Here is a 23,800-nt window from a genome sequence, read left to right on the forward strand (position 1 = left end):
GGGCCGGCCCGATAACAGGAAAGTGGGCCCCGCATGTCTTGTGGGCCGGCCCTTTTGCATGCTGACCGGTCAAACGAGTGCATTCGGCCCGGCCCACATGCTTAGTGGGCCGGCCCGTTTAAGTTTTGACCAGTCAACCTTAGAGGTTAGGACCGGCCCACGTACTTAATGGACCAGCCCAGCTATATAGTTGACCGGTCAAACTAAGTCAGCTGGCCCGACCCGCAAACTTAATGGGCCGGCCCGCTTAAGACGTGGCAGGCCTCGAGTGGGCCTACCATCTACCACGGGGTTGCAGCCGGTTAACGCCGTTAACTACCGGTTAACGGCGTCTGCCACGTGTCAGTTTGCATGACGTCAGCAGTCAACGGGCTCCCGAAAACACTTGCGCGACGGTCCGATTTTCCGTGGCGGAAGGGTGCCCAAAGGCGACGGACCGAAAAAAACGTCGTAGGACTTTGCCTGACGCAGTTTCGACAACAGAACCCATATCGTCGGGTTAGGCCCATAGGCGACGAAAAATGCCCCTTAGTTGACGATTTTGGGGCGTTGTCTATCAGAACTTTTCTTGTAGTGCCTTCCGACTCCGCCTCTTCGCCTATAAGAAGCCCCCTGACCTAAATCTTCGATACGAAAAAAGCCACGGTACGAGAAACCTTCCAGAGCCGCCGCCATCGCGAAGCCAAGATCTGGGGGACAGGAGTCTCTGTTCCGGCACGCCGCCGGGACGGGGAAGTGCCCCCGGAAGGCTTCTCCATCGACACCACCGCCATCTTCATCACCGCTGCTGTCTCCCATGAGGAAGGAGTAGTTCTCCATCGAGGCTAAGGGCTGTACCGGTAGCTATGTGGTTAATCTCTCTCCCATGTACTTCAATACAATGATCTCATGAGCTGTCTTACATGATTGAGATCCATATGATGAGCTTTGTAATCTAGATGTCGTTATGCTATTCAAGTGGATTTTACTTATGTGATCTCCGGAGACTCCTTGTCCCACGTGTGTAAAGGTGACAGTGTGTGCACCGTGTGGGTCTCTTAGGCTATATTTCACAGAATACTTGTTCACTGAGTTATGATTTGAGTTGGATGTCTCTATGAAATTGTGGTGTGTTAGTACCTCCTATGAATGCTCAAAGTGGCAGCGTGGGGTGTTCATTAGTACTTGGGAATACATCTTTAAGGTTTGCCTACATGATGAATTAGAGTTCGTTATCTTGCCAGAGAGTAATTCGGAATAGCATAGTGAAGTGCTTATTTATATCCCATTATGATTGCAATGTTGAGAGTGTCCACTAGTGAAAGTATGATCCCTATGCCTTGTTTCCAAGCACTGAAACTCCGGTTACTTACTGTTCTGTTGCATGTTTACTCGCTGCCATATTTTATTCAGATTGCTATTACCACTCATACACATCCATACTACTTGTACTTCACTATCTCTTCGCCGAACTAGTGCACCTATACATCTGACAAGTATATTAGGTGTGTTGGGGACACAAGAGATTTCTTGTATCGTGATTGCAGGGTTGCTTGAGAGGGATATCTTTGACCTCTTCCTCCCTGAGTTCGATAAACCTTGGGTGATCCACTTAAGGGAAACTTGCTGCTGTTCTACAAACCTCTGCTCTTGGAGGCCCAACAATGTCTACAAGAATAGAAGCACACGTAGACATCAAGCACTTTTCTGGCGCCGTTGCCGGGGAGGAAAGGTAAAAGCCACTCATACTCCGGTCCCAGGTAACTAAGTACTTTTCTGTTGCCGTTGTGTGTGTGCTCGAAGCTATTTCCTTTAGATCCTGCAATTGCATCTTTTTGTTTCTTGTTAAACACTAGTAAGGCATAATGGAAAACATCTGTGAGCTTTTTAAACTATTTCCTGAGTCAAGACATGAATGGTTTAATGCGAAAATTAAAAAACCTATGGAACCTTATTTGCATGCTAGTAGTAATATTAGTATGAACGCTTTGAACACCATTGTTGCTAATGATATGGAAAATTCTAAGCTTGGGGAAGCTGGTTTTGATGAGCATGACATTTTTAGTCCCCCAAGCATTGAGGAGAAAATTTTCTTTGATGATACTTTGCCTCCTATTTATGATGATTATAATGATAGTGGTCTTCTGGTGCCGCCTACTATGGAGGATAAGTTTAATTATGATTACAATATGCCTCCTATATTTGATGATGAGAATAATAATGATAGCTACTTTGTTGAATTTGCTCCCACTACAACTAATAAAATTGATTATGCTTATGTGGAGAGTAATGATACTTTTATGCATGTGAATAAGAATGCTTTATGTGATACTTATATTGTTGAGTTTGTTCATGATGCCTCTGAAAGTTATTATGAGAGAGAAAAATATGGTTGTAGAAATTTTCATGTTACTAAAACACCTCTCTATATGCTGAAATTTTTGAAGTTACACTGGTTTTATCTTCCTATGCTTGTTACTTTGCTCTTCATGAACTTGTTTATTTACAAGATTCCTATGCATAGGAAGCATGTTAGACTTAAATGTGTTTTGAATTTGCTTTTTGATGCTCTCTTTTGCTTCAACTCTTATTTCTTGGGAGTGCATCATTGAAATTACTGAGCCCATCTTAATGGCTATAAAGAAAGCACTTCTTGGGAGATAACCCATGTGTTTATTTTACTACAGCAATTTTTGTTTTATATTTGAGTCTTGGAAGTTTTTACTACTGTAGCAACCTCTCCTTATCTTATTTTATTGCATTGTTGTGCCAAGTAAAGTCTTTGATAGCAAGATTCATACTAGATTTGGATTACTGCGCAGAAACAGATTTCTATCTGTCACGAATTTGGGCAGGATTCTCTGTAGGTAACTCAGAAAAATCTGCCAATTTACGTGCGTGATCCTCAGATATGTGCGCAACTTTCATTAAATTTGAGCATTTTCATCTGAGCAAGTCCAGTGCCTCTAAAAAATTCGTCTTTACGGACTGTTCTGTTTTGACAGATTCTGCCTTTTATTTCGCATTGCCTCTTTTGCTGTGTTGGATGGATTTCTTTGTTCCATTGACTTCCAGTAGCTTTGTGCAATATCCAGAAGTGTTAAGAATGATTGTGTCACCTCTGAACATGTGAAATTTTTGATTATGCACTAACCCTCTAATGAGTTTGTTTCGAGTTTGGTGTGGAGGAAGTTTTCAAGGGTCAAGAGAGGAGGATGATATACTTGTTATCACCAGATTTTGGCCAAATCAGGAGGTGGGCCGTAAGGGAGATGGGCTTGGAAGATTACACGTGGAAGATCTCTGAAGCGGCCTTGCACGAAGAGTTTGGGCTAGATTGCCCGTGTATCTTTAATTATGGTAGGTTGCATCTTAGATTAGAAGATAGAGTTTTACCCGTGCACGGTTAGGTGCACGCCTAAATTAGAAAGTCCCCTGGACTATAAATATGTATCTAGGGTTTATGGAAAAAACAACAACCAACGTTCAACCAACCAAACCAATCTCGGCGCATCGCCAACTCCTTCGTCTCGAGGGTTTCTACCGGTAAGCAACATGCTGCCTAGATCGCATCTTGCGATCTAGGCAGCACAAGCTCCACGTTGTTCATGCGTTGCTCGTACTGAAGCCTTTTTGATGGCGAGCAACGTAGTTATCATAGATGTGTTAGGGTTAGCATAGTTCTTCGTGTAACATGCTATCGTAGTGCAACCCTCGCATGTCTAGCCGCCCTTACACCTACCTTAGGTGTAGGGGCGGCACCCCGCTTGATCATTATTTAGTAGATCCGATCCATTACGGTTGCTCCTTGTTCATCAAGGATTAGTTTAATATCTGCAATAGTTAGGCCTTACAAAGGGCTGGAGGATCCAGCGGCACGTAGGGTGTCGTTTGCTAGTCCTAGACAGGATGTTCCGGGGATCAACCTCGTGTTGGTTTTTAGGCCTTGTCTAGGATGGAAACTACGATCACCGTGCGTGGCCGCGAGGCCCAATCCTGAGTAGGATGATCCGATTATGCGGTGAAAACCCTAAATCGTCGTAGATCTCATTAGCTTTATCTTGATCAAGCAGGACCACCATATATTCGTGCACCCCGTACGAATCATGGGTGGATCGGCTCCTTGAGCCGATTCACAGGATAACCTGAGAGCCGATCGAGGCTCGTATTTAATGTTTACATGTATGCCATGCAGGAAACTAAGCGAGGCATCTCCATCACCTTCCTGGCCAGGTATAGGTCAGGTGGCACGCCCACGCAATCAGCATCGGACGTGTGACCAGAAGGCTTTGCGGGCCGTCGCTCGGAGGGACCTCGGCCAGCCGCAGCCCTACGTTGTTCCCGGCTCTACGGTGTTGCCCATCGCTGCCCGCCGGTGGGTTTCGGACGTCAACACATTCTGGCACGCCCGGTGGGACAAGCTTCTACATCAACCACATCGCCATCTACATCTGAGATGGCGGACGGCACGCCAGTCACATACGAGGATCTGACCGACGAGCTCAAGAAGAAATATGACGAGATCAAAGTCATCCTCGAAGCCGACCTCATCGGCTCTTTCCACAGAACCCGTTCACATGGCATCAGGTGGAAGGGGTTCTCGCCCAATGGTGCACTAGATGGGATAGACCTCTCTGCCCCGTCGGAAGAACGCACCAGGTCCCTGCGGCAGGAGATCAACTACTTGGTGGCTCACTCGCTACACCGCCACTCTGAGAACCTGGTCAACACGTTGGAGCGTGTCGCTCTTCGCGTAATCCAGGAGATCATGAGGCACCAGTACTCACCGTCAGGACCAGCTCTCGGGACGCATCAAGGAGAGTTGCCACTCCAGTCCCGTCCACCGCTGCCATATGCGTTGGCAGCACCAGAAGTGCCGGCTTCACCGGCATTCGTCGTCTACAAGATCGGTGGTGACCCTAGTGACTACCAGTTCTTGCCTGAGGCGCCGAAGGAGATCCCTCACGGGTACACGTGCACGTATGTGCCGATTGTGGTAACCGGGCACTCACAAACCAGGCCACAAGATCGGGGACTTCGGGAAAACAGAGGGACGTCAACAACGTAGCTTGAGAAGCACGTGGCTGACTAAATATGCCACCCCGACGAACCTCCAGAGCTCAGCTCCTGCCGTTGGCTCGTAGCTGGAAAAGCAAACATGGCTGGCTAAGTACGCCACCCCGGCGAATCTTCGAGTTCAACTCCCTGCAGCCCGACAGCGGATCAGATCAGCAACATACTGAGAGACCAGTTCGGCATGGTGCCGAAACGGAGGGCAATCGGCTATTCCAAGCCGTACCCCGACGACTACGAGATGATCCCGCTACCACCTAAATATCGGCTCCCTGACTTCTCCAAATTCAGTGGATCAGATGGTTCCAGCTCCATCGAGCACGTGGGCCGATATTTGGCACAACTAGGACCGGCCTCAGTGTCGGATCAACTACGCGTGAGGCTCTTCTCACAGTCCCTCACGGGATCGGCTTTCGGATGGTACACCTCGTTGCCACCAGACTCCATCCGGACTTGGAAGCAGTTGGAAGAGCAGTTCCATATGCAGTACCATTCAGAGGCTTCCAAGTCCGGCATTGCCGATCTAGCACTTCAGGATACATCCAGCGCTTCAGGAATCTTAGGAACCGATGTTATTCGGTTCGTATAACTGAAAAGGAAGCAGTCGAGTTGGCAGTAGCGGGCCTCGCAACACCGCTCAAGGACATGGCCTCCCAAGCAGACTATCCCTCACTGGCGCACATGGTTCAGAAACTTTCAGCATATGAACAGCGCCACCCGGACCTGTACCAGGACAAATTCAAGCGTGCAGTAGTCCTGGTCGATGCAGAGGAGGACAAAGTTTCTGCGGGAGATCAAGAGGTAGCAGTGGCTGAATGGACTCGGGGAGGAACCCCCGTGTCCTGCAAATGGGTAAAGCCACCAGGCCCGCCCCGGGGGTTTGATTTTGATGTGACCAAAACTGAGCAAATCTTCGACCTCCTGCTCAAGGAGAAGCAGTTGACGATTCCTGAAGGTCTCAAATTCCCCACGGTGCAAGAGCTGAACGGAAAGCCGTACTGCAAATGGCATAACTCGCTCTCCCATGCCACCAACGACTGCAGGGTGTGGCGTCAGCACATCCAAGCGGCGATAGAAAAAGGGCGGCTGATTTTCAACCAATACGCCATGAAGGTCGACACCCAACCCTTCCCCGCCGTTAACATGGTAGAATGCACTTACCCTGAAGGTTGCCAGCCAGGATCCTCGTTTAGCATCAACATGGTAGGACCTGGGCACCACTCTGGCAAAGATGGAGACGAGGGCAGCTGCTCTCGTAGCAAGGACACCGAGGAGGCCGCTCCACGCGATTGGCTCCATTATGATGGCAAGCGCTACGTCACAGAGGGAGAAGTGAAGAACATAAGATATCAGCGACCCCTCTCTGATCACCTCCTCAACAAGTATGTAAGTCAGTATGACCAACGCCGACGGTCCAGCTATGATGATGAAAGAGATCGTCTGGCTAGAGAAGCCAGAAGACATCGTCGGCATGATCGCGATGAGGAGGAGCACGAGCGCCGTGCCAGAGGAGAATCAAGGGAGCAAGATGACAACGACAGGCATTGGGACTGCCCCTTCTTCAGACACTGCTGGGATTCAGGAATGAGCCGATTGCCCACAATCGGCAATTGCCCAGAATGCAACCAGAAGAAGAAGGAGGCAACCAACGTATCTGTGTTCAGGCGCTTAGGGCCTCTCCCACCACAAAGCAAACGCGCTGAGTCCCCTCGGTGGGCGGATCTCGAGGATTCAGAAGACGAGGGACAAGAAGAAGAAGACAGGTACCACCGGCCAAGGTGGTGCCCTGATGGACTCAGCCGTTCCCAAAAGCGCAGGGTTCAGCGATTGCGCGGCCTGGAGGAAGCCGAAAGGTTATACTTGCATACGCTAAGGAAGGCACGACCTGATCTGGCTGTGAAAGTTCAGCGAACCCTGGATGAAGAGGGTCGTCCACGGAAAATGGGGTGGCGTCCCAAGCAAAGGAAAGCCGACGATGAAACATCGGCTGGTACAAACATGGTGCTCGTCCTTCCGACGGAGCTTAATGCTCCACGATTCTACGACGCACTCAAGGTGGACGACAGCAAGCGCATCAACATGATAAAGTCAGAGGTTGGGCTGGTTTTATCCTCCAGCCTGACCGAGTAGCAAGAACAAACCGATGAGCAAACGGGGCGAGGCTGATCCTTGTGATCGGCCCCAAAAAATTATGAAGGAGCATTACAGAACCTTCAGTCAGCGCTTCAATGGATATGGAGGCCGATTCCAGCAATCGGCCAAAATTATCTTCACCACATGTTCTGCTTGTGTTCAACATCGATCTACTGGGCAGCAGCCACGTTGGCGGATGAAAGTCAGCACGAATCCTCGCGGAGCCGACATGCAAGTACAGTGCCTTGGCTAACCACAAAGCCGATATCTGCAGTTACCTGACAGATTCGGCTCGGGGGGCAATTATCAGGTGAGCAGGTGCAGATGAACATGTGTGCAGTGAAACATTGGGGGCCGATAGGGAAAAAATCGGCCAGTAAAAAAAAAGAACCTCCAAATTAGTTCGGTGGGTTGAGACTCAACGGAGCGGGAAGTGGGTCACGAAGAGAGACTCTACTGGAAGAACTCCTCAATAAAATAGTTTGGAAGTATTCGAGTCCGCAACATCAGCTGGGGCAAGTTTTGGGGGATCATGACCCTAACCAATATCAAGAGCAGCATGGACGTACAGATCAGGTTAAGGATAGGTTACATCAAATCTGCCAAAGGAAAGGAGCCGATCTGATCAGCAAGGCGCAAGAAGTGGACTGGAAAAGCTCGGGGGGCAGCCCACCCTGAAAGTTCTCTGCTTTGGGGAGCCGATTTTGTTGAAATCGGCTGGCTCTGCATCATGACTCGGAAGCCGATAGTGGCGCATTTGGTTGGCTCACTGCTGTTCTCGCCTTGATGAAGGCTCGGGGGGCAACGGACTGCGTAGATATTTTGTTCTTAAGAAACCGATTGAGATTTCATCGGCTGGCCCTCCATCATGATCTTCTTCAGAGGGATTGGGCAGGTTTGAAGAGTATCGCTGAATATCTGAATATCCAGAGGTATTTGGCTTCAGCGTCAAGTCGTTTCAGCAGCGGTTTCTGGGGCTCTCTTAAAGTGACCAAATTCACGATCACTCCGACGTCAAAGAGATGAAGAGCGGATTATGAGGAACCAATGAGTTGACAATCGGCTAAATTAGCATAAAAGGAATCGGCAAAGTCAAATTGGAGAAATTCTTCATTGATAAACAAGATTTCTTACGAAGAAAGAGTCGATTGCTCAAGGGGAGAGGTACAAAAGAAGGATTTGCTGACCAAGCTGCTACTACTAGACCTACACTAGCAGATCCTAACTACGGACCGTCGCTGCCCTCGTCGTCGTCCTCGGAGCTCTCATCGGCACTGCTGCCGATGGGTTCCTCGTCGCTGCTCCCGTAGCCCTCTACGGGAGCTTCAATCTCCTCATCGTCATCGCTGTCGTCGTCGTCCCACCACATGCGGAGGCGTTTCGCTGGTGGGTAGCCCTCGAGGGAGTCGTCGTCGTCTTCCTCCTTCTCTTCTTCAGAAGAGGGGCAGCCGTCCCAGGGGAACAAGTCATCCTCGCTCTCCGATTCCAGTTCCCCATCGGCTAGGAACTGGAGATCTTCATCCCCGCTGGTCAGGGACTTGTCGTCCTCGGACCAGACGGAGGAGGCATGGTCCTCCTGGTCCCATTCTTCTGGTGCGCGTACGTCCGGTGGCGTCTCGCGGGAGGAGGAAGACCCATAGGAAAGACCGGAAGAGGAAGAGGAGGAAGAAGACATGGTAGCGTAGGAGGGTTTTTTGGTGCCAATGGCTGGAACAGAGAAAGGATGAAGAGGGCTAATCAATCGGCACGGTTAAATAAAGAGGAGCCTAGTAGAGATTCAAGGCCGTTGCAGTTTCCGAGGGGGTGAGGCCAGAATTGTCGAATCATACAGAGAAGGTGAGAAGGCAAGCCATCATGATGAAGAATACTGCGACAGGTCTGCTCTGCCACGACATGACCCTTCGAAGGAAAAACAGAGTGGTTTTGAAATTATCATTGCCAAAACCAGGGGGGCATGTGTTATCACCAGATTTTGGCCAAATCAGGAGGTGGGCCGTAAGGGAGATGGGCTTGGAAGATTACACGTGGAAGATCTCTGAAGCGGCCTTGCACGAAGAGTTTGGGCTAGATTGCCCGTGTATCTTTAATTATGGTAGGTTGCATCTTAGATTAGAAGATAGAGTTTTACCCGTGCACGGTTAGGTGCACGCCTAAATTAGAAAGTCCCCTGGACTATAAATATGTATCTAGGGTTTATGGAAAAAACAACAACCAACGTTCAACCAACCAAACCAATCTCGGCGCATCGCCAACTCCTTCGTCTCGAGGGTTTCTACCGGTAAGCAACATGCTGCCTAGATCGCATCTTGCGATCTAGGCAGCACAAGCTCCACGTTGTTCATGCATTGCTCGTACTGAAGCCTTTTTGATGGCGAGCAACGTAGTTATCATAGATGTGTTAGGGTTAGCATAGTTCTTCGTGTAACATGCTATCGTAGTGCAACCCTCGCATGTCTAGCCGCCCTTACACCTACCTTAGGTGTAGGGGCGGCACCCCGCTTGATCATTATTTAGTAGATCCGATCTGTTACGGTTGCTCCTTGTTCATCAAGGATTAGTTTAATATCTGCAATAGTTAGGCCTTACAAAGGGCTGGAGGATCCAGCGGCACGTAGGGTGTCGTTTGCTAGTCCTAGACAGGATGTTCCGGGGATCAACCTCGTGTTGGTTTTTAGGCCTTGTCTAGGATCGGCTTACGATCACCGTGCGTGGCCGCGAGGCCCAATCCTGAGTAGGATGATCCGATTATGCGGTGAAAACCCTAAATCGTCGTAGATCTCATTAGCTTTATCTTGATCAAGCAGGACCACCATATATTCGTGCACCCCGTACGAATCATGGGTGGATCGGCTCCTTGAGCCGATTCACAGGATAACCTGAGAGCCGATCGAGGCTCGTATTTAATGTTTACATGTATGCCATGCAGGAAACTAAGCGAGGCATCTCCATCACCTTCCTGGCCAGGTATAGGTCAGGTGGCACGCCCTTGCAATCAGCATCGGACGTGTGACCAGAAGGCTTTGCGGGCCGTCGCTCGGAGGGACCTCGGCCAGCCGCAGCCCTAGGTTGTTCCCGGCTCTACGGTGTTGCCCGTCGCTGCCCGCCGGTGGGTTTCAGACGTCAACAATACTATGATCAAGAAGAGTGAAGAGTCTAAGCTTGGGGATTCCCCGGTGGTTCATCCCTGCATATTTCAAGAAGACTCAAGCATCTAAGCTTGGGGATGCCCAAGGCATCCCCTTCTTCATCGACAACTTATCAGGTTTCTTCTCTTGAAACTATATTTTTATTCGGTCACATCTTATGTACTTTACTTGGAGTGTCTGTTTGTTTTTGTTTTGTTTGAATAAATTCATGCTTGTGTGGGAGAGAGACACGCTCCGCTGTTGCGTATGAACACATGTGTTCTTAGCTTTACTCTTAATGTTCATGGCGAAGGTTGAAACTTCTTCGTTCATTGTTATATGGTTGGAAACAGAAAATGCTGCATGTGGTAATTGGTATAATGTCTTGAATAATTTGATACTTGGCAATTGTTGTGCTCATATAGATCATGTTTAAGCTCTTGCATCATGTACCTTGCACTTATTAATGAAGAACTACATAGAGCTTGTTAAAATTTGGTTTGCATGATTGGTCTCTCTAAGTCTAGATATTTTCTGGTTAAGGTGTTTGAACAACAAGGAAGACGATGTAAAGTCTTATAATGCTTACAATATGTTGATATGTGAGTCTTGCTGCACCGTTTTATACTTGAGTTTGCTTCAAACAACCTTACTAGCCTAAGCCTTGTATTGAGAGGAATTCTTCTCGTGCATCCAAAATCCTTGAGCCAAAAACTATGCCATTTGTGTCCACCATACCTACCTACCACATGGTATTTCTCTGCCATTCCAAGCAAATACTTCATGTGCTGCCTTTAAACAATTCAAAAGCTATTATCTCTTATTTGTGTCAATGTTTTATAGCTCATGAGGAAGTATGTGTTGTTTTATCTTTCGATCTTGTCATTTACTTTTGACAGACTTTCACCAATGGACTAGTGGCATATCCGCTTATCCAATAATTTTGCAAAAAGAGCTGGCAATGGGGTTCCCAGCCCCAATTAATTAACTTGCATTAATAATTCTCTTCACATGCTTTGCCCTGATCTATCAGTAAGCAACTTAATTTTGCAAATAGACACTCCTTCATGGTATGTGATTGTTGGAAGGCACCCGAGGATTCGGTTAGCCATGGTTTGTGAAAGCAAAAGGTTGGAAGGAGTGTCATCCATAAATAAAAAAACTAAACTAAAGTACATGTGTAAACAAAAGAGAAGAGGGATGATCTACCTTGCTGGTAGAGATAACGTCCTTCATGGGAGCCGCTCTTGAAAGTCTGGTTGACGAGGTAGTTAGAGTACCCGCTACCATTCGTTGACAACAACAAACACCTCTCAAAACTTTACTTTTATGCTCTCTATATTATTTCAAAACTTAAAAAGCTCTAGCACATGATTTAATCCCTGCTTCCCTCTGCGAAGGGCCATTCTTTTACTTTATGTTGAGTCAGTTTACCTACTTCCTTCTATCTTAGAAGCAAACACTTGTGTCAACTGTGCATTGATTCTTACATGTTTACCTATTGCACTTGTTATATTGCTTTATGTTGACAACTATCCATGAGATATACATGTTACAAGTTGAAAGCAACTGCTGAAACTTAATCATCCTTTGTGTTGCTTCAATGCCTTCTACTTTGAATCTATTGCTTTATGAGTTAACTCTTATGCAAGACTTATTGATGCTTGTCTTGAAAGTACTATTCATGAAAAGTCTTTGCTATATGATTCAGTTGTTTAGTCATTGTCTTTACTATTGCTTCGAATCGCTGCATTCATCTCATATGCTTTACAATAATGTTGATCAAGATTATGTAAGTAGCATGTCACTACAGAAATTATTCTTTTTATCGTTTACCTACTCGAGGACGAGTAGGAACTAAGCTTGGGCATGCTTGATACGTCTCAAACGTATCTATAATTTCTTATGTTCCATGCTAGTTTTATGACAATACCTACATGTTTTGTTCACACTTTATATTGTTTTGATGCGTTTTCCGGAACTAACCTATTAACGAGATGCCGAAGTGCCAGTTCCTGTTTTCTGCTGTTTTTGGTTTCAGAAATCCTAGTAAGGAAATATTCTCGGAATTGGACGAAATCAACGCCCAACATCTTATAATTCCACGAAGCTTCCAGAACACCGGAGCGGGGCCAGAGGAGAGCCACAGGGCCACCAGACAGTAGGCCGGCGCGGCCCAAGGGGGGCGCCCCCTATTGTGTGGCGCCCCCGTAACCCTTCTGACTCCGCCTCTTCGCCTATAAGAAGCCCCCTGACCTAAATCTTCGATACGAAAAAAGCCACGGTACGAGAAACCTTCCAGAGCTGCCGCCATCGCGAAGCCAAGATCTGGGGGACAGGAGTCTCTGTTCTGGCACGCCGCCGGGACGGGGAAGTGCCCCCGGAAGGCTTCTCCATCGACACCACCGCCATCTTCATCACCGCTGCTATCTCCCATGAGGAGGGAGTAGTTCTCCATCTAGGCTAAGGGCTGTACCGGTAGCTATGTGGTTAATCTCTCTCCCATGTACTTCAATACAATGATCTCATGAGCTGCCTTACATGATTGAGATCCATATGATGAGCTTTGTAATCTAGATGTCGTTATGCTATTCAAGTGGATTTTACTTATGTGATCTCCGGAGACTCCTTGTCCCACGTGTGTAAAGGTGACAAAGTTGTCTCAGACCGTGTGGGTCTCTTAGGCTATATTTCACAGAATACTTGTTCACTGAGTTATGATTTGAGTTGGATGTCTCTATGAAATTGTGGTGTGTTAGTACCTCCTATGAATGCTCAAAGTGACAGCGTGGGGTGTTCATTAGTACTTGGGAATACATCTTTAAGGTTTGCCTACATGATGAATTAGAGTTCGTTATCTTGCCAGAGAGTAATTCGGAATAGCATAGTGAAGTGCTTATTTATATCCCATTATGATTGCAATGTTGAGAGTGTCCACTAGTGAAAGTATGATCCCTAGGCCTTGTTTCCAAGCACTGAAACTCCGTTTACTTACTATTCGGTTGCATGTTTACTCGCTGCCATATTTTATTCAGATTGCTATTACCACTCATACACATCCATACTACTTGTATTTCACTATCTCTTCGCCGAACTAGTGCACCTATACATCTGACAAGTGTATTAGGTGTGTTGGGGACACAAGAGACTTCTTGTATCGTGATTGCAGGGTTGCTTGAGAGGGATATCTTTGACCTCTTCCTCCCTGAGTTCGATAAACCTTGGGTGATCCACATAAGGAAAACTTGCTGCTGTTCTACAAACCTCTGCTCTTGGAGGCCCAACACTGTCTACAAGAATAGAAGCACACGTAGACATCAAGCACTCGCTGCAGTTATTACTCTCGTATTTTACTTACTTGTACTTTATTCATCTGCTATATCAAAACCCCCTGAACACTTGTCTGTGAGCATTTACAGTGAATCCTTCATCGAAACTGCTTGTCAACACCTTCTGCTCCTCGTTGGGTTCGACACTCTTATTTATCGAAAGTACTACGATACACCGCCTATACTTGTGGGTCATCACATGCCAACAGGAAAACAAGATTGTAAGTGCTTGTTATTGTTCTTGTCTGCAAGGTGTTTGATGCGTGCTATATTGTAAGACCTTGTTAATATGCTTTCATGTCAGGCGATTGATGCATACTATATTCTAACAACTCGTAAATATGCTTGCATGTTGGGTGTTTGATGCATGCTATATTCTGAGAGCTTGTTAATTTGTGCTCCAGTACTTTCATTTATGTTGTAGGACAAGGAAAACTCGCCAAATCTGTCTGCAAACTACATGATGCAGGCGGAGGCGGCGGAGCCACTCTGTTATAGGCCGATGCCTGACAAGTGCTACCCATTGGCGAAGAAGAACATCATGACATGGTGAATGGATCGTAGCGAACAAGAGGGGGGGTGAATGGTTGCTACGTCAAGTTTTAAGCTTTTTCAATTTTAGTGCAACGGAAGGTAAAGGTGATTGCTTTAGTGGTGTTGGTGATCCTACAATGATCCTAGAACAAGTGCAACAAGCAAAGGAACAACACAAGATAGTAAGAGTAAGGAGCGGGACAACCGGAGGGCGCGGAGACGAGGCGAGGTTTGTTTCCCGCAGTTTCTCCCACAAAAGGGAGTATGTCTGCGTTGAGGAGGTGCTAGCCTCACACAAGAGGCTAGATGGCCACACCACGAAGGAAGGCCTCACCTTCTTCCTCGAGAGAGCTACACGAAGGTGCTCCCCCTTCTCCACTAAGGCACCGGTCGAGGCGGTGATTCCTTCACAAGGTTGGGGCGAGCTCCACACCACAAGGAGGCTCCCAACAATCCATGGAGCTAGTACAACACCAAGCTAGCCTCCATGGATGCACTTCCTCCAATGTCCCACAATAGGAACCCTAACACCAAGATCCACTAAGGAATAGCAAGTATTGGTGAAATCTCTCTTGGTAGAAATATAGATCGGGGTCTCCTCCACCACTCCTCAAAATTTGAGCAAGATTGGTTGGATGGTTGGAGAGATCCTCAAGGATTAAGCTCAGCAACAATGGAGGAGAAAGAGAGAGAAGAGATAAAAACGAGTTGGGGAAGAAGAGGCCCTTATATAGGCTCCTCCAAATCCAACCGTTATGTCCAGTTTTCGCCTAAGCGGTACTACCGCTTTTGGGAAGCGGTACTACCGCTCTGAGTTCGAATTCCCCAGATCTGGTCCACGTGGACGCAGAGCATGACTTTTCTCGCGGAATGCTATTAACGTTGGTACTACCGCTAGAGGTACCGCTCGAGGTACCGCAATGGGGTCCAAACCTTACTGGATCCAAAGCGGTACCGGAGCGGTACAAGAGCGGTACTGCTGTAACTAGTTACGGTACCTGGGCGGTACCGTGGGCGGTACTACCGCTCCAGGTACCACAGAGGTACCGCAACTCGTACTGTGGGTCAATTCCAGCTCAGAACTCAGAGCGGTACCGTGGGGCGGTACTTATAGGGGTAGCGGTACCGGTAGTACCGGCCTGGCTAAAACTGGTTTTCTCCCCTTTTGATCTTCAACCATGTCACCTCGCGATACACACACAAAACCAGAAAACCTATAACTACGCTTCAGTCCTCCGATCTTGACGTGTCCAGCGAGGTCACCGTGCACTTGCAAATCTAGCAATAATACTCAAGACACACGGTGAGATAACTCAAGTGTTGTCATCAAACACACAAAACATGGGGTTTAGACTTTGCTCTTTCACATGGCCACCATATTTGTCTACATATGTTCTAATCAGGTGTGTGACCTCGTCAAGAAACGGGTTAGAGAATGGACCTTGGATACAACTCGAGCACCCGACCGGCTACAGACGGTGGCCTCCCTCCGGCTATAAATACCCATCTCCCCGTAATCACCGACTGTTTCCCGTTCCCCTACCTACACAACACAACACAAACCAGCCAACCCTGCCTCCCTGCCGACCAAACCCTACGCACGCCCGCTCCTCCAATCCACCTCTCCCCGATCTATATAAAAGACCAGCGATTTTGAATTCTTCCCCCGGATTCCTCCGCAGCTCCTCCGAATCGGAGCCCCCCGCGCTGTCGGGGTCGGGATCTGCGGTGCTTTAATTTGGGGGTGGATGGCGGCGGCGGAGGCGGCGCTGGAGGGGAGCGAGCCGGTCGATCTGTCCCTGCACCCCTCCGGCATCGTCCCCACGCTCCAGTAAGCCCCCCTCCCATCCCTCAAAGATCCTCTTGCCGGGGGGATTTTCTTGGCGCCGCTTCTAGATGGGCGCTCGTTGACTGCTTTGCTGCGAAATAATGCGTGGATGAACTCGATTTGGTTCGATTCATTCCGCTAGCGAGGAAGAAGGGAGTTTTACAGATCGACCCGATATAGTCGTATAATTAATCAAGACACACTGATTAAAAATTATATTTAAATTAAAATTACGTTAATTGGAAATTATTCTTGAGTCGTTGCTGAGTTAGGATCGATCTTTTGGAGTGCATGACCTGAAATGATTTGGTTTTGTGGTTGGATTGTACTGGTGATGTAATAAAATCATACAGTTGTGCGTCATGATGCTTGGTGCTGACTAGAAGTAGATTAATAACTAACTAATATCGAGGTCCCGTTCAGAGAAAATTTTAATGTTGAGGTCATATTTTGTGGTGGATCACCGGGTTTACAATTTGTGCTACACCTTGCCTTAAATGCTTCAGAATGCATGTAACTTGGAATGTTATCAATTTGGTTGGATTCCGCTGGTGAGCGCTGTAGGAGTTTTACAGATCAACACGATATAGAGTCATATAATTAATCAAGATACGCAGATGAAAAGTACATTTTAAAAACACGAAAATAATTCTCAAGTTGCTGCTTAGTTAGGATCGATCTTCCCAGTGCATGAGCTGAATTGGATTTGGTTTTCTGGTTGGATTGTACTGGCGATGGATTGGGACACATTGGAAGATTTCTTGGTCATAGACCAAATAAAATCATACAGTTGTGGGTCATGATGCTTGGTGCTGACTAAAAGTAGATTAATAACTAACTATCGAGGTCCTGTTCAGAGAAATTTTTAATGTTGAGGTCATAATTTGTGGTGGATCACCAGGTTTACAATTCGTACCACACCTTGGCTTAAATGCTCTGTAATGCATGGGATGGTTGGATTCCAGTAGCGAGGAAGGAGGACAGCTGTAGGAGTTTTACAGATTGACCCGATATAGTCATGTAATTAACCAAGATACACAGATGGAAAGTACATTTAAACTAAAAATATGGTAATTAAAGATAATTCTTGAGTTGTTGCTGAGTTAGGATCGATCTTCCCAGTGCGCGAGCTGAATTGGATTTGGTTTTCTGGTTGGATTGTACTGGCGATGGATTGGGGACACACATTGGAAGATTTCTTGGTCATAGACCAAATAAAATCATACAGTTGTGGTTCATGATGTTTGGTGCTGACTAAAAGTAGATTAATAACTAGCTAATATTGAGGTCTTGTTAATGCCGAGATCATGTTTTGTGTTGGATCACCGGGTTTGCAATTCATGCCACACCTTGGCTTGAATGCTCTGGAATGCATGGAACTTAGAATGGTATCAATTTGGTTGGATTACACTAGCGAGGAAGGAGAACGTCTGCTGTAGGAGTTTTACAGATCGACCCTATATAGTCATATAATTAATCAAGATACACAGATGAAAAGTACATTTAAACTAAAATACGTTAATTTAAAATAATTACTTAGTTGTTGCTGAGTTAGGATCGATCTTCCCGGGTCATGAGCTGAAAAAAAGACAGCTATTTGAGGGAATGCAGCATGGGCCCTATAACTTGCTTTTCTATTTCCAACCAAAGCTAGAAGAGCAGCTCGTCTATCCTGAGTTTTCGTGTCTAGCTTGCTTGCTCACTTCCTATAACGGCAATCGAAGAAAATCTCGGTGGATTTGGTTTTCTGGTTGGATTGTACTGGCGATGGATTGGGACACACATTAGAAGATTTGTTGGGCATAGACCAAATAAAATCATACAGTTGTGGTTTACGATGCTTGGATTAATTTTGCTGGTTAAAAGTAGATAAATAACTAACTAATATCGAGACCCCATTCAGAGAAAAAATAATGTTGAGGTCATATTTTGTGTTGGATCGTCGGGTTTGCAATTCGTGCCACACCTTGCCTTAAATGCTCTGGAATGTATGGAACTTAGAATGGTAGACTAGAGGGTTGCATGAATGTGGTCAAATGTTGAGTGAGATTTGTTTGGGAGAAAGAAGCAGTGCTAGATACAAATAGTTGAATTTTAAACATCACTTCCTCTGCATTCAGGCTTGCATGCTAAATTATCAGGTAGAACTTGTTCAGTGCAGAGTGTTTGAATTCACTAGAAATTTATTTTGCTGTCATATTGGCTTTCAGAGGAAATAGTGTTCTGTGATGTGTTTATTTTAGTACTGACGTTCTCGGTGTATTCTGGTCTTATGACAGGAATATAGTGTCAACGGTCAACTTAGACTGTAAATTGGACCTGAAAGCAATAGCTCTTCAAGCACGCAATGCAGAATATAACCCCAAGGTGAAATCATTATCTGTATACATTATTACATGACATTTATTTTTCTCCTATTGGGCTTTTCATACTGTATCTAAAAGTTTCATGAATATTGAAAGCGGTCTGGTGCTATATTTCAAAAACATCCAAGTGCTGTCACTTTGCTATCACTGACAAGTCTACTGCAATTGCATGTCTTTGTGTCTCCTGCTTTGGTGATGGTGAATAACCTGGTTTAAGAGTTAGTGATGCTGTACATGTGTTCTTTTCTGGAGCCCAAACTAAAGACCCTTCCGAATTTGTGTTTATACACTGTGAACGTGCAAAGTAATTGTCAGATAGATCAATAGCTTAGTTTCTTGTTCAGTAGTAAGTTGCTTCAAGGGTTTGTCAAGAGAGCGTCGAGTCTACCTGACTACCTTTTATTTAAGTGGAAAATGAGGAGTTGATGATACATGGTTCCTCTGTTGTACTCTGCATTTTACTAAATAATGCTAAGGCTGTCTAGAACTTGCACTCATATGTAGCTAATTTGTACTCTTAGCAGGTTAATATGATCTGTTTTATTATGTCAAATAGCTGCCATCGACTGACCCTCTCTTGCTGTTCTGATGTATGCAACCCTGTTCAAGCAGCATATAGTTTATGTATTGCTAACTGTCTGTTTTTAAACAGCGTTTTGCTGCAGTTATCATGCGGATAAGAGAACCAAAAACTACCGCACTGATATTCGCATCTGGAAAAATGGTAAGGTTAAGTTTCTGTATATCAGATGCAGTATATGTTCTTTTGTAGTCTGATTACTAAATGTCTTTGGAGCTGGTACTGTTGCACAATTGAAAATTAACGCCAATTCCCCATAAACACTGACTGTTGCTTTTGTGCGACATCTTCTCAGCAGTCATTTATCAGAATTATATGTCTTAATCTGTAAAGACCCTCTAAATATCAGCAGCCATCGGAAATAAAGTTTTGTTGAGAATGTTTGGTATTGGTTTGGTACTTGAATTCGATTAAAAGAAGTTCTTGGCGTATCTGTGTCTCATTCGCTTTGATCGAGACAAAAAAAAAGTAGTTTCCTTTCATTTCTGTTGGGTTCCATATCTAGCCTACCCCAACTTGCTTGGAAAAAGGCTTTGATGTTGTTGTTGCAGTGGTCTTTGTTAACACTTGGGTAAAAGTAGGCTGATAGTTATATCAGAGAGTTACTATCTTAGTGGTCATCCTCACCATTACACTGATGCAAAGTATTCCCATTGCTGCATTATCAGGTCTGCACTGGAGCAAAGAGTGAACAGCAATCGAAACTTGCAGCTAGAAAGGTATTACCTACCTTTCTTTCTCTCTCATACATATCAAATGTATTTGCTTAGAGATTTCTGAAATTTTAAATGTTTTTTTCTGTTTTCAGTATGCTCGTATAATCCAGAAGCTTAGCTTTCCTGCAAAATTCAAGGTACCTATCCAATACTTGTATAAATTATGCATGTTTGTACCTTAATAAAAATTAGTTTGCTGAATGTTTGTTAATTCTGTAACATCAGGACTTCAAGATCCAGAATATTGTTGCATCTTGTGATGTCAAGTTCCCTATAAGGCTTGAGGGCCTCGCATATTCTCATGGCGCTTTCTCAAGTGTAAGTTACTAAGTTGAAGACAATGATTCCTGTTAGCACTAGTTTACCAGGCATTGTATTTTCCTTTATTGGAACTTTTCTTTTTGTCTTGTTTCTGTACTGATGTTTGATACGGTTTCGCTCCACAGTATGAGCCAGAGCTATTTCCTGGCCTGATTTATCGGATGAGGCAGCCGAAGATTGTCCTACTAATTTTTGTTTCAGGCAAGATTGTTCTGACTGGAGCAAAGGTTTGTAGTCATTTCCTGCGGGTTTCTCTATTACTCAATCATAATCGCGCTATATCTGAGCTGTTCCATTTGTAGGTGAGAGAACAGACGTATACAGCCTTTGAGAACATATATCCTGTCCTCACAGAGTTCAGAAAAGTTCAGCAATGATGGTATGATTCCTACAATTGTCTATATGTTGGGAATAGAATATGAAATATATTTTTCCATTGACAAGTTGGATCATTAAAGCTGGATTTGTCCTTTTTGCTGCTCAAGTGCATGTGGTGCTTCTTCTATTTTTGTTTGCGGTGTTTTTTGGACTGCGATGAGTGGTTGTTTTCAGAAATTAATAGTACAGATTTTCGTCTGTGCAGAGGACTTTGGAAGGAAGCAGAATTGGAGATATTGTTGCTTGCGTCCCGCTCCAACTTCCAAGTGTACATATAGCCTGGTTTCCAGTGGAGCATATGCTGTCCATCAGATTTGGATTTTGGAGTACCTGTCGTCGCAATCGACTTGAGTCTTGTTTTGTGATGGATCATGACTGAAGATGATATCTTTCAGGGACAGTTGTTATCACCTGAATTGATCTGTGGAAGGCTAATGAGACCAAGCAGATTTTGCTCCTGGATTCTAGTGTCTTTTCTGAATGGTTCTGATGATGAAAAGGCAACCAAGTGTGTTTTTATTTCTTGACATGTTAAAAGGACTTCTGTCAATGTTGGGCAAACTTATGGGTCAAATAGGAAAAGGAACTTGTATCTACCTTTTTAGCCATTTGATCGCTCAAACCATTTCTACCTTTGTTGTCTTCTCACTCGTAGCTTTCAAAAGAAGCCACTTAAAAAATTGGGCATTTAACACCTGCTGATTTTTTTTTGTATGTGGCATTTCATTTTCAACGATAACTCAACCGTGAAAACAATGGTAAAGTTATAAAACAAGGCGTGACAAAAAGCAAGAAAAGTTCCACATGCTCACAAAAATGCATGACAGCATGAACAGCACCACCAGCTTCACTTTTATTTTCCATCTATGGCAAAAGCTTTCTTTTTCTCCACATATGACAAAAAAAAAAAGATTGCATATGCAATTTACACATCTGTTGCTTCACGCACGATAAAAAGTTTTACAGCATCAGCTTCACTTTTTTTTCGAGTTGTTGTATTGTACTTTGGGGAAAAGGGAAGGTGGTTCACATGAGTTTGGCCTCTCTGCCTAGTGCCTACCAGCCTTTCTTGCGTGTCATAAAAGGGAGGGAAACGAGGGCGAGCACGAAAACATTGAAAGGATTCTTGTACTACTGACTGGAAAATAAATGAAATGCAGACTCGACAAGGAATAAGATATGCTGCAGATTTCTCTCATTATTTGCAAATTCATAAGAGGATATATCCTCTGCACGTTTTAATATCAAATTGATAGTCGCTATCAGTACACTAGAAACAACTATCCCACTAGCTTTACAAGAAACTTCTCTAGTAAGAAGAATTATTTCTTGAACGATAACATCAAAAATATCTTAAACCAAGTATATTTTGAAGTTTTGCTAATTTGCAGCTTACTTTCAATTCGACATTGTTCGCCTTTTCATCTGTGGTATCCCTATTGATTTCATATGGTACAGAAAGAGAAATATACGATTATATTGAAGTCAAAATAGGCAAGATGATGCTTAGAGCATCTCCGGCGACAGCCCCTACTATTGGCCCCGTAAACCTAAAAGAGGGGTTGGGCCCACTTTTCCAGCCCCAAAACAATACACAAATTTCAACAATATCCTCTAACTGTGTGTGTACTCAATCGCAAATGTGACTAATTGGTATATGGGACACATGTAATGGTGGCGATGGGGGCCTCTATATATAAGGTTGTGGGTCTAGGGGCTTGTCTAGCTCTTGACGCAGGACCTGCTGAAGTGGTATTTTTATGGCCTTGCTCCCAAAAGCGAAAGTATGGCTTATGTAGAGGTATTTCCGAAGATGCTCTTAGAAACTCAAATTAATCTAATAACCATCCAAATTAAGATGACTAACAATTTTGCTACTAGGGAAGAAGGATTCTATCTCATCCAAAAACGGGGTTTTTACCATTCCATAATTCCATTGGGCACCTCACTAGGGATAAATAATTTATATATCTTATTGCCCATATAGTGATTGTCTAGATGGTCTTGTTTGCCCAATGTGGCATATTGTTAATCAACATCATTTCAGTGTTCTTAAGGCACTACTCTGTTTACCTTAAACTTAGTTGAAGGAGTTTTCCCTTCCAAGGGAGTATTAGTGAGATGTGTTGTATCATCTCTCTGCTAGGATGTAATGCCCATATGAATGTGTACCAATCACTTCATGTTAATTTGCTATCACTCTTAACTCGTTCTTTATTGCTATATCCGTGTGCAACCATGTTTATGAGAGAGGTCAAGTGAAACCATAAATCCTGGACCATTTTAATCCATAAGAAACACCATTTGCTTTATTTTGTATGCTTTTTTGTTTTATCCTTAATTAAACATGAAAATACAAAAATATCTAGCTTTACTTTATTTACGTGATGTGAAGTTGTTGCGATGTTGTGCCACTTATCTCACATCAACGCTATATGTTCCGGCACCTTCCTTGATTTTGTTTTGTATTGCTTATAACTAGTTGTGATTGACAAACACCTCGACGGAGTTGGTACGTAAAATCATTTCTTTTGCATTTTTAGGTTGTCTGAAGAGGATTAAGGATATATAACCATTTTGTCCGCGAGTTCGATATACACTCTTGAGTCAGTCTTGTGGGGAAATTACGCTTGTTGCATCACTCGGCACTTGTCGTCCCAACAAGTTGGTAAATACGCATAGTTATTTTTTTTGCCATCACCCATCGATGAAGAACAACCACACCGAAGCACCGCCATACACTAATCAACTCCTTTTGGCTACTCAATGCCGCCAAGCATGCCATCGAGAAGGGGAGGGGCTAGAGGGACCTTATTTGGCGCACAACCACCCCATCAAGATGGTGCCGCGACAAAATCCTAAAACTATATTCTTGAATCCACGTCTAACACCCAGAACAAGTGCCCTCTTGGCTTCTCGCCGCTAGAGCAGCAAACCGAGTGGAGGGAAATCGACAATATCATTAACGAGAGGCAGGGGAGTTGTGGTATGGTCAGGTGGCAGCTAGGGTTTTCTAGAGGAAGGGGAAGCCTTCAGGCATGAGCCATGTATGGTACTAATGAAAAAAATATTATTGTTGCCAAAAAATATATTGGATATTTATTACCATACTAAGAAAATTTTCTTGCTTAACATCTCATGGATCTTCTGACCCCAAGATAAACCTCACAATATCGTTATCTTCTCAAACGAGATAAACCCCTCCATCAACCAAAACACACTATCAGCATGTCAAACTACCAATAGTCCAACAGAAAAACCTAAACCCTAAAACCTCCCATGATTTTGTTTTTGAACCCTGCAACCGCCCAAATAAATCACCCAAACCCTAAACCTCATGACTAAGCAAAAGAGAGACATGTCTTGGGCCTTTTTCTCCCAATGGGGTAAAAATCCGGCCTTTTTCGGCACACACAATCGTAACCCCAACGCGCTCTC

The 23,800-nt window shown here is 44.8% G+C and overlaps 1 protein-coding gene across 1 annotated transcript; it reads left to right on the plus strand.

Moving 5' to 3' along the window:
• The first annotated feature begins 15,684 nt into the window (after positions 1-15,684).
• Positions 15,685-20,956, plus strand: LOC127298500 (TATA-box-binding protein 2). The gene is made up of 9 exons (XM_051328348.1): positions 15,685-16,004; positions 18,281-18,368; positions 19,020-19,091; positions 19,616-19,666; positions 19,756-19,800; positions 19,889-19,981; positions 20,110-20,211; positions 20,287-20,363; positions 20,568-20,956. Exons 1-8 carry the CDS (start codon positions 15,922-15,924, stop codon positions 20,359-20,361), a joined length of 609 nt encoding a protein of 202 aa, XP_051184308.1. The 5' UTR covers positions 15,685-15,921; the 3' UTR covers positions 20,362-20,363; positions 20,568-20,956.
• Positions 20,957-23,800: the final 2,844 nt, after the last annotated feature.

This window comes from Lolium perenne, chromosome 5, assembly GCF_019359855.2.
Source record: "Lolium perenne isolate Kyuss_39 chromosome 5, Kyuss_2.0, whole genome shotgun sequence".
Lineage (NCBI taxonomy): Eukaryota > Viridiplantae > Streptophyta > Magnoliopsida > Poales > Poaceae > Lolium > Lolium perenne.

Excerpts from the sequence above, each read along its gene's own strand:
- LOC127298500 (XM_051328348.1), top strand. The coding sequence starts at position 15,922 with ATGGCGGCGGCGGAGGCGGCGCTGGAGGGGAGCGAGCCGGTCGATCTG. Across the intron at positions 19,092-19,615 it reads TATTCGCATCTGGAAAAATG|GTCTGCACTGGAGCAAAGAG; the intron begins GTAAGGTTAAGT and ends CTGCATTATCAG. Across the intron at positions 19,801-19,888 it reads GCTTTCCTGCAAAATTCAAG|GACTTCAAGATCCAGAATAT; the intron begins GTACCTATCCAA and ends CTGTAACATCAG.